This window comes from Athene cunicularia, assembly GCF_003259725.1.
Source record: "Athene cunicularia isolate RWA chromosome 6 unlocalized genomic scaffold, athCun1 chr6_part2, whole genome shotgun sequence".
NCBI classification, from domain to species: Eukaryota; Metazoa; Chordata; class Aves; order Strigiformes; family Strigidae; genus Athene; species Athene cunicularia.
Genome location: NW_020799106.1, coordinates 7,705,058 through 7,715,536, shown reverse-complemented (window position 1 = coordinate 7,715,536; position 10,479 = coordinate 7,705,058). Strand labels below are relative to the sequence as shown.

The following is a 10,479-nucleotide window of genomic DNA, read 5'->3' as shown; positions in this document are numbered from 1 at the left end:
AGGGGAGGGGTGGTGGAGGGGGGGGACAGCCTCCATCGCCATGGATACCGGGGTACCCGCACGCACCCCCTCCCACGCCTGAGGCAACGCGGGGGGCGGGCAGCAGCCCACGGGAGGCAAGGAGAGAGCTGGAGCGGGCTTGCTCCCTGGGGAGGGTCGGGCTCAGCGCCCCCCTCGCCACCCCCAGGGTCCCCACGCTGATGCACTCGGTGCCTCTCTCTCCTCCAGCTGATGGCCGGTGTCCCCAGCAGCACTCCTGCCCGTCCCGAGATGGGAAACACGCTGGGAGTCCCGACAGGAGTGGGGAGGACCCTCATCCTCCATCCCGTGTAAATCACACACACCGAGGGGGGAAAAGCAGTACTGTCCTTAGGGATGCTGGTCCTGGCTCGAAAGCTGCTCTGCTCGACTCCAGCTCCTTCATCATTACCAACATCAACAAACCCCTTCTTATCATCATCTTTTACTAAAGTTGGGTTTGGGCAGGTCTGGAAGTCAAATATTTCCACTCCTGGCACTGGGAAATGTTTGTCCCTTAAAAACATAATGGAGCAAACAGAGGAGATGTTTAAACGAGGCATTTTGAGATAACACCTGCAGTTTCACCCAAGAGTTTTTTGCAGGCAGCCAGCTGCCAAGGGACACCAGCATGCCTAGCAGTGGCCTCCCTGCTACCAAAGAGCCACCCTCTCCGGGCTGTATCCTGAACCCCACAGCCCATTTCTTCCCAGGAGAGAAAGCAGCACATCTTGAAGACCCACAGCACCCAGGAGGTGGGTGCATGCTTCTGGGGTGAGCAGCATGCAGGGACCCACTGACACTGAGTTGCTTTGATTTCCACAGTGTCAAACCATGGGGGGGGGGATTCCCTTGGAAAAAAAATCCCCTGGGAAAATGCAAACAAATACTGCTCAGGTCTGGGCAGAATCCTGCTGCTGGGATCAGCCTGAGCTGCAGTGAGCAGCCATGAGGATCTGCAAAGGGGCTTCTTTAAGGAGAAGACAACTGATAACTCAAATTTAACAAATGCAAAAAAACCCCTCACACAAAACAGGAAAACATTTAATCAGGCATGTGGCACAGTGCCCTATCAGCAATTCAAGGGGGAACTCTTACAGCTGCAGGGATGTCTCCACCATCCCAGCCCCGGATCAGCGCAGCAGATGCTCCCCATCACTGGCCAGGCAGGATGGATGCAGCCAAACATCCAACTCCTCCAGTTTTACCCAAACCTTGCACCAAGTGCATCCTGGCTTCGCTTCCTCCCCAAGCGCTTGGCAAAACACTAAGTGGGAGATTCTCCAGCTCAGGAGCTGGCAGAGCCATCCCTTCGCAGAAGAGCCCCGCTGCTTGCTTTTTTATTAAGGAAAAAAAAAAAAAAAAAAAAGGGACTGGCTGCCTCACTGGTTTTGGGACAAAAACAGAGGCATAGCAGGGACTGACCTAAGCCAAACCACTCTCGCAGGCAGTCGCCCCTCAGGAGAGCTCGCCCGGGCACCCCAAGACCCTCTCAGGCTTCGGGGATGGGCTCCTCCGGTGACAGCAGCAGGTCGAAGGGGACGAGGGGCCGGACCAGCAGCCGCGCCTCGGGGCCGACGGGGTTTGCCCTCAGGTTGAGACTCTGCAGCGATGCCATGGAGGCCAGCTTCTCCACCGGCACCTCTGCAAAAGAGAGCACCGAGGTGAGCATCCATCCCGGCGCATGGCAGAGAGGGGTGAAAGCCACGGCGCGGGGGGGGGGGCAACCCAGACCAAACCCGCTCCCGCTGGTCTCCAGGTTTTTATCAAACCAAAGATATCATCAAATAATATTAAACCATATGACTGTTCAAATCTCTCATCAAGGTGCAAACACCATGGTATTAAATGTGGACACTGCCCTCCAGTTCTCCCTAAAGGAACCCTGCTGGGGTGCTAAACTGGTGCTCAAAGACTTACTGCCTTATTTTATTCCCAGTGTTGCAATGCCCAGGAGCCCTCACCAGGCTGAGAGAGAGCATGTGCTCTTTGCCTTTGTTGGACAAGCTGCAAAATGGCTCTCAGCCATCACCAGCCACCTTCCTATTTTGCAATTTCCATGAACTTGGGTGTTTTTCTTTAGAAAGGAAACCCTTTTTACCTTAAAACAGCGTGCAGGTCCCATGAATGATCCTGATGTAAATCCACCGAGAGCAATGCAACCAATCCAAAAACCTAACCACTGAGATCATTAAAAGATGATAGATTTAGCTTTTTGTGACAAATCTCAATATTTTGGGCTCGAAAAGCCCACCTGCCTGAGTTTACCAAGAATAATTTCTTTCTAATTTGGCCACCAAAATGACAACAGCCTTTTATATCCCCAGCTCTGATTTCTTCTGCCAATACTTGGCGAAGAATTGCAGTGCTGTAATTATAGCTAGGCTGGTGATTATGCAATTTTTAAATGATGAAACTTATTTTATGCTGGAAAAAGACTTAAACACCTTGAAGGCTTTTTAAAATTTCTCCTCCAGAAAGCAGAGCTATTTTCTGTAATACACAAATTTCTTAGCAGCACATCTCTCTCATTGGCCTGAGCTTCCCATGGATTTTTTTATTATCTCTTTACAGTAGATTTGTCCACCTGTATCTTTTTTCCTCCCTTGATGCATAATTTTTTTTTTTATGATCTTCTAAGGCTATGCAGAGTGATAAAACCCCACTTTACTTAAATGTAGGGAGTATTTTAGGGAGGAAGCCTCACGTCGTCTGGGAGCAGCCCAGCTATGCAGCTCAGTTCAAGGTAAGGAGCAGTGACTCACCCCGGCATGAAGGGACAGGCAGGGCACGCAGTGCATCCTATAGCTATACAGCTGTGGGCTGTGCCCTGGGAGTCACAAACTCCTCTATAAGCAACCTGAAGCATCACTTGCTGGCTCCCTGGTGGATCAGGCACTCACGTTTGAGCCTGAATTATTCATGCTGCCTTCACCAGTTAAGGAAAAAAAAAAAAAAAGGGGGGGGAGATGATTTTCAATAATTTAAGCAAACAGCAATTTTCTTAGATCAGAATATGATTATAAATGAGTGAAAAACCTAGCTCCTTCAGATGAAAGGGCTGCTGAGGCACTGGGAGGCATCTGAGGAGCTGGATAATGAACACTATCAGCCCCGAAGGTCTTATGGCCATGTAGGGCTGCAAATTAAAGGGGGAAGGACCCTGCTCAGCTCAGAGTTGCTTCCCAGTTACCTTTCAGCATTACCCGCATCCTTTAGTGGCCACCAGCTCCTGCTAGCCTCCTCCAAACCCGCTGATGGAAACCTGCTCGCTGGCTCTTCTACAGCTATTAACAAAAACGCGTTTTCCATGCCATTATCCCAAATTAACAGTGGCTTTCTTGGATGCTCAGGAGGAGAAGGTCAGCCACAGTTGCTCCCAGCAGTAACCTGCCCAGCCTTAGCAGTGGTCTCCAGCATCCCCCTTGCTGTTTCAACATCTTCTGCATTAAACCATTAATCAAGGAATAAGGAAAGAGAAACTAAAGCTTCAGGCACCAAAAATCCCCATAGACTTAGGAGCTGAAAATACTAACCGGATGTAACTCTAATTAGCAGAGAAAGAGGTAAAAGCACTGACATTAATATACACATAATTAAGCTCCAGGGTTCAGCTGATTAAGATGAAAAGGGCAGTTTGTGACACCAAATGTCTCCTTTCACAAAGCCCACAGACTCCAAGCAGGTGTTAATTAACCTCCTTTTACTCCTGTTTCCCTTTAGCTGGAAAACATTACCTACCATCCCCAGTTCAGTATGTCTTAGCAGGTGACTCAGCCCTCTTTCAGGAGATGCTTTTAAATCTGGTTTGCTGCCCTGGTATCAGTTCCTTCAGCATCATGGAGAGGCAGAGGAAAACAGTCAGGAGCAGGAATAGCACATGGCTACAGCAGCACCAAAAATCTGGAGATCTGTAACCTTCATGCTGATGAAAAAAGGCCCAGTCCTTCCCCAAACTCCATCTCCCCTCCATAGTCTGTAAGGTATTGCTTTCTCACCTACCAGTTTTTTTATCTGGAGCAGAGTCCTCAACTTGTTATTGGACTAAGTGGGGAAACCTGCATCCCAAATAATAAAAGGCAGCAAAATGCAGCTTTTGCACTACTGGGGTAGTGCTTTCTCATGCTGAGCTGCTTAGAGGTATGTAGGTACTGCTGCTGGGAAACAGCATCTGGATAAACTTTCAGATCCCTCAAGAGCTCTTTCAAGGATGTTTCAGCTGCACCTCATGAGACCCAGCTGCTAAAACAGGGTCCTCAGCCAGCTGTAGTGGGTGAGATGTGTATGCATGCAGAGGGAGAAAAAGCATATGCCATCTCCTACAGCCCCATCTAAGATCTCCTGGCATGAAATGAGCATGAAGGGCTCAAATCCTACTTGGCTGTTAAGGAAAAAGTAAATTTTTGCTATTTAATTTCAAGCTGATGGACTCTTCTTAACTCTCCTTCCACTGCTTTGCCAGGCTGGTGTGGGAGGAAAAGGTGCACGTATAAATAAAAGTTCATAGATAATCTATAAAACTGTATTAGCATATATTAGAAATGCATATATATGAAAATGCAAACATGTGCAGATGAGCCTGAGAGGCATTTGGGAAGGGCTGGCAGGAGCAATGTGATTGCCCAGAGTTTTGTTTTCCTTGGAAAAATGGGCTACAGCACCCCCAGCTTTCTAATCTACTTCTTCCTTTCCAGAAAATGTGTAAAATAAGACAATCTTACCTATTTCTGCAGCGTACAGCATTGTGCTCATTATTAAGATATGTTCCTAAAACATTTTAGCATTAAATTCTTAATTTATACTCTGTCATTATTTTTCCAGAGTCCAATAGCAGCAGCTAAGGAGAGCCTGGGATGTGACCAAGCCTAGGAGTTGGGTTTTCTAGCTGCTCCCTCCCCTAGGATTAATCCAGCTGGGTACTGCCCTTGATCCATCCTTTCTTCCCTGCATTTAATCAGGGGAAGAAAAGCAACAAAAAGCTGTATTCCCTTCTTGCTGCATCCTGCTTGCACAAAATGAGTGGGAAATATGCTGTTTGGAGACCAGGTCTGATTGAAGCTGGCCAATTAAACTCAGAAAGTGATGGAGGGAACTAAGAGTGAGACAGCTCGCTGTGGGAGGGGAAAAAGGAGTGAGGAAAAATCACATCCTTTGCTGACATTCTTGGAAGCGGTATTTAATGTGCTGTGTTTCTACAGGCATGGCCAGGGAGCAGCTGATGCTGTTAATAAAACTTGTGTTGCAGGGAGCAGCTTTCCCAGCAGCAGCTAAAGACATCCCAGATAAAACAGTAAAATTGAGCGGACTCAATATTTGCCTCCCTGGGGATACGTGTGGGCTGTGGGATGCTCTAGCCTGCACTTTTTGAAAGCTCGCTCCTAAATAAATCCTCTTTTATCTATGTGCAACAGCTGCCCCTTTTGCCCAGTTTTTTGGGACTCCAAAGGCTTCAGCTTTGTGTGTAAAAGATTTTCCTCCCACTGTAGGGTTGAGGGATGAGTGGCTCTTACCATTCCTTTCATTTCACTTTTTTAGGGGGTTTTGTAATGTCACGGCTCCTATTTGCTCTGGGAAATGTTTGGGTGGGCTTGTGCCCTTACTTTGCCTGGCAGCAAACATCCCAGCCCAGCATACTTAGGGCTGGGTTCTGCACTCAGGCCTAGATTTTTATTAAATCCGGTGATTTTGAGTCACAGCTGGAGCTGCCTTTGAGAGCCATATCCCAGTGCGGTCAGTAGGGAGGCTTGAATGGGGCTTGATTCCCCCTACACCTGAAACAGCTTCACCCCAGGAGGCGGCGCAAGCTGGTGGCTAACAAGGCTCTGTCTATTTAGCATTTCCCTGCCAAATTAATTCTCTTTTTGCTGGATCACTAAACCATTCCTTGGCCTGGTTGCATCTGCAGGGAATGATGGACCACGAGCAAAGCTTGGAGCCCGCATCTCTCCCAGCCCAGGGATGTGGATTGGCATCACCACTGGGAAGTGCAATTACTCTGGGGTGTTGCTCATCCTCCCCTCCAGCAGAAAAACATCCTGCTCACCTGTGATCTCGTTCTCTTCCAGGTCGATGGTCTCCAGGGCAGCAACAGCGGCCAGGGGCTCGGGGAAACGCCGAAACCTGTTTCTGGAGAGGTTGATGGCGCGGAGGTGCAGCAGGGAGGTGACCTCCTCAGGCAGGCGGTGCAGGTAGTTGCCTGCCAGGTTGAGCTCTGTGGTTTGGGGGAGAGAGGTGGTGGGATGGGGAGAGGATGGGAAAATTATTAATGCATATCTTAACTTACAGCCTCTGCTCCCCCATGGACTGCCAGGTCCAGCCAGGGAATTTCAACTCCAAAAATATGATTTTTTTTCTCATCTCTGTGGTCTGTACTTTTGCCTGCTGTGAATACTGCTTTTAGGAGCAATAGATTTCTTTGCTTCCTCAGGCTTTCCTAATGAAACTTGTGCAGCATTTTGCAAGCAGGGGCTGTAGAAATAAACAATAATTCTTAGTGACGTTGGTGTTGTTCCCCCCACAATGGATATCGGTCATGGCTTGAGGCTAGTTTTTCTGTCTTCACGTGCCTGAACCCCTTCTGACGTATAAACAGAGTGGTGGAAGAAATTTTATTATATGTGAAAAAACTATCTATTCTACAGAGTTTAACCTTCTGATGCTCCACTCCCCAAATGAGCTCCTGTGGGGACAGGAACAGCACTCCTACATGAAAGGCTGTAGAAACAGGAACCCAAATGCTGCTGTCCCAGTGCCCTTCTCCAGTGACACAGGGCTTTCTGCTCTATAAATACTCATGCAAGCTGCCCTGCTCCTGCTAATACCTGGTATTTATAGGTACTGCCTTGTTGTGGCTGGTGCAAGGCTGTCCACAGCCCTGGGGCTTTACCCCCCTCCAACAGTCCTGCTGAGGCCTGGCATGTTCATCACTAGATTGATTTGTTCACTGGTGGAGCAAAGCCCTTGATGTGAAACAAGACTCTTTTTTTCCCCTCAGGGCTCACCGTGCTGTCTAAAAAATGAAAATTGATTTCCTTTGCTCAACGTGGGTTTTTTTTCTCCAGTTTAGGAGAGTTTTCACGGATGATGCTCCAGTACAACATGGGAAGCCTCTCCAGACACCCACCATGGCAGCACTAGTGCAGTACATCCTATGAGCAAAATACTTGCTTTTAAAAGGTGCCAGAACCCCAAGTGCTGCTGGAGGCAGACAAAGCCCCAGTGCAGTCCCCAGCCATCAGAACCATGGCACCGGATGCCCTGGATGCTTGCATGACCATGTTTTAGCAGATTAGGTTCTGCTGCCTTCACTGGGCTCCACAGGGACGCGTCCCCATGGCATCGGCCATGCACTGATGACTGTCCCCATCTCCTGCAGTGAGCTGAGAGCGAGCAACTTTCCCTGTCTCATGATGGGAGCTAATTAGCCAGCAGTAAATCAGCATGCCTTCTTCCCCATCTCTGCCATGCACCATTACGCCCAGGCTGCCTTTCCTGGCCTCTTTCATCCCCAGCCCTACCCTTGGTGGAGCTGGAGGTTGATGAGTGACCCCGCAGCAGCCTGGCCACTGCTGGAAGGTGGCAGGGCATGAGTTGTTGAGGGGTGGGTGAGAGTCAAAACCAGTGCTGCCTTCCTGCAAGGGCTGAAAAGGGTAAAGAAAAATGGATTTTGGGGTGTCTGAATTAGTGCTTGGAATGAGGCTCAAGTGCAGGAGAGTGAAACCCATGGTGCAGGAATCTCTCTAGTGCTGTGCCCCCTCTTCAGCAACCTGGGGGCTCTTTGCTGGGTCCAGGGGTTTGGAAGTGGCCACTGCGAAGCAGTGAGGCAGTGCCTTACCTCTCAGCTGGCTGAAGGTGGTGATGAATCGGCCAGTGAGGGACTTCAGCTCATTGTTTGCCAGGGAGATGCAGTGGATCCCCTCGGTGACGCTCCTCATGGCTTTGTAGATGCCGACAGGGAAGGTCATCAGCTTGCAGTTGGCCAGATCTGCCCCCGCAGAGAGACCCAGACACCTTATAATGCACCCCAGCTGGGATGGAGCAATGCTTTTCATCTCATTTTCCACCCCTTAATGACTGATTTGCCATTCTGGGTGCTGCTACCCGTGGATGCTATCATGTCCCTTGCCATACTCCATCACAGCCACCTCTGCAAGTACCTATAGTTTGTTCCATCAGCAATGCTAAGGCTGTTCTGTCTCAGTCAACCCTAAATCACATTGCAAATATTTTCATGCTGCAATGTCTTTCTGCAAATCCTCCAGCCAGCCTGTCCATGTCTAATAACATCAGTAATCCTCCTTCCCTATAACCCTGAACCCCCAGGGGAGGTCGAGCATCACAGGGATGCTTCCTCCACTGCTGGTGGAGCTGGAGCAGGGCTTCCCCTGGGCATGCTCCAGGCTGGATTTCTCATGGTGATGCGTGCTTGCCCCACGGCAAGCAGCGGGGAGGGGAAAAGGATTTAGCTGTGCTTCTCTCCTGTTGGCATTTTTGTTCTGCTCTAAGTTGTTTCTGTTTCTCCTCCTGGGACATGACAGGGAATGGAAACCCTGTGTGCTGGCCCTGTGATGCTCAGCCTGGGCTCTGCTGCCTGCCCCCTCCCTGAAGCCACGGCGGGGGCTGCACAAGCCCAGTCCTCCCCTGCTTATCTCACTCAGGAGGATGTTGAGAGGCTGAGCAATGAAGCTCTGTCTCTCAGCGTACGCTGGTTTATACCCCAGGGCTGGGAATCCAGCATGAATAAAAATGAGTGACTTTCATCGCTCTCTCCTTTGATGAACTGCGTGTGGGTGTTGGATATTAACTAGAAATGGAGACATTACAGAAAAACACAAATCTCACGAGGGGATTTGGGGAGGGGTCTGTCTTCCACCACTGACTGCAAGGAAAGCCTTTATCCCTGGGGCATGTCCTATGTGCTGTTACTGAGAACCTGCTCAAACTTTGGTGGGGCTGAGAGCCCTTTGGGGGAGCTTTTCCCTTCCCGGGCCTGTGGTGCAGCCTTGGGTGCAGCACCCAGAGGGGGGGCCAACAGCTTTTTTTAGACTGTGGCAGTAAAAAATAGAGCCCTGCTCCCGGATACCTGATCCTTCTCTGGGCCCCAAGCGGGAGCCGAGCCGCAGTGCTGGGCTTACCGAGGGAATCCGTTTTGTTCTCCACCGTGTGGTTCACCTTCCTGGCTACGCGGGCCACCGCCTCGCCCATCCTCTTGTGCATCAGGGCGCCCGGTCCCGCCGGGGACACGCTTCGGCTGGGGTGATCCAGGGCTGGAGGGAGAAACCAGCTGCTCCGGCCTGTCGGGAGAGGGACGTTAAAAATAACTGGTGGGATCAGCGCTCCCAGGGGAGGGAGGGAGGCTGTGCTGGGGCTGGCGTAGCCCTCAGGGTATGAATTTCCCAACTTGCCAGGATGGTGCGTTTGGGCTATGGGGATGGGTCCCCTTTCCTGCTTTGGGATATAAGGGTGCATCCCCTTTTCTGGTGATCTGGGGCTGGCGTGGCCCTCAGGGCACGGCATTCCCAACCCTCCAGGTTGGTGCTTTGGTATATGGGGATGCTGTTCCCTTTGCTGGTGATCTGGGGATGGATGGTGCAGCCCTTGGGGTGTGGAATTCCTAACTTTTTGGTTTGGTATGTTTGGCATATCTTTTCATGGGGACTTTGAGCAGCTCATCCCCTTTCCTGCTGACTTTGATCATCGCGGTTCAGCCAAAATGTTCTGGTGTTTGCCAATGGCATCCTGGCTTGTATAAGCACTAGTGTGACCAGCAGGAGCAGGGAGGTGACAGTCCCCCTGTTCTCTGCACTGGTGAGGCCACACCTGGAGTGTCGTGTCCAGGTTTGGGCACCTCAATCCGAGAGAGATCTGGAGGGGCTGGAGCGAGGGCAGAGGAGGGCAACGAGGCTGGGGAAGGCCTGGAGAATAAATCCTGTGGGGAGCCAGTGAAGGAGCTGGGAGTGTTCAGTGTGAGGAGGAGGAGGCTGAGGGGAGCCCTCATCCGTCTCTGCAGCTCCTGACAGGACATTGCAGAGAGGCTGGGGCTGGGCTCTGCTCCCAGGGGATCAGAGACAGGACAAGGGGCAACGGCTGGAAACTGCCACAGGGGAGTGTCAGGCTGGACATTAGGAAAAAAAATTTCCCAGCAAGAGTGGTCCAGGCTGCCCAGGGAGGGGGGAGTCCCCATCCCTGGGGGGGTTTAAGGGCCGTTGGGATGAGCTGGGGGGTTGGGGAGAACTTGTAGAGTCGGGCTGAGGGTTGGACTCAATTGATCCCGAGGGGCTTTTCCAACCTGAGCGATTCTATGAAAGGAGCGGGTGTCTTCTCGTCCCCTCCACTCCCCAAAACCTCTCTTCCCACGCCGGGAGTCGAACCCGGGCCGCCTGGGTGAAAGCCAGGAATCCTCACCGCTAGACCACGTGGGAAGGCGCGGGCAGCGCCGCCCGGCCCCGCGCTGCCCCCTGC

The 10,479-nt window shown here is 51.0% G+C and overlaps 2 protein-coding genes and 1 non-coding gene across 4 annotated transcripts in view; 1 reads left to right on the top strand and 2 right to left on the bottom strand.

Moving 5' to 3' along the window:
• Nucleotides 1-1,059: 1,059 nt before the first annotated feature.
• LRRC20 (leucine rich repeat containing 20) lies at nucleotides 1,060-9,287 on the bottom strand. Of its 2 annotated transcripts, none has more exons than XM_026851934.1 (4): nucleotides 9,153-9,287; nucleotides 7,853-8,002; nucleotides 6,062-6,229; nucleotides 1,060-1,662 (listed from the first exon to the last, which is right to left on the bottom strand). In XM_026851934.1, the coding sequence occupies exons 1-4, from the start codon at nucleotides 9,232-9,234 to the stop codon at nucleotides 1,511-1,513; spliced, it is 552 nt and encodes a 183-aa protein (XP_026707735.1). In that variant the 5' UTR covers nucleotides 9,235-9,287; the 3' UTR covers nucleotides 1,060-1,510. The 2 variants fall into 2 exon arrangements, with proteins under 2 accessions (XP_026707735.1, XP_026707734.1); XM_026851933.1 differs by having other exon boundaries at nucleotides 7,853-7,954; nucleotides 9,153-9,282.
• A 1,031-nt stretch (nucleotides 9,288-10,318) lies between these two features.
• EIF4EBP2 (eukaryotic translation initiation factor 4E binding protein 2) overlaps nucleotides 10,319-10,479 on the top strand; it is a 3,181-nt gene continuing 3,020 nt past the window's right edge. The window contains exon 1 of the mRNA XM_026851761.1: nucleotides 10,319-10,401. Within this exon, the coding sequence (XP_026707562.1) occupies nucleotides 10,319-10,401 (83 nt within the window). The remainder of the gene's footprint in view (nucleotides 10,402-10,479) is intronic.
• On the bottom strand, nucleotides 10,368-10,439 carry TRNAE-UUC. The gene has a single exon. It is a non-coding gene; the product is annotated as a tRNA-Glu (tRNA).

Excerpts from the sequence above, each read along its gene's own strand:
- LRRC20 (XM_026851934.1), bottom strand. The coding sequence starts at position 9,234 with ATGCACAAGAGGATGGGCGAGGCGGTGGCCCGCGTAGCCAGGAAGGTG. Across the intron at positions 8,003-9,152 it reads GAACAAAACGGATTCCCTCG|ATCTGGCCAACTGCAAGCTG; the intron begins GTAAGCCCAGCA and ends CTGCGGGGGCAG. Across the intron at positions 1,663-6,061 it reads GGAAGAGAACGAGATCACAG|AGGTGCCGGTGGAGAAGCTG; the intron begins GTGAGCAGGATG and ends TCTCTTTTGCAG.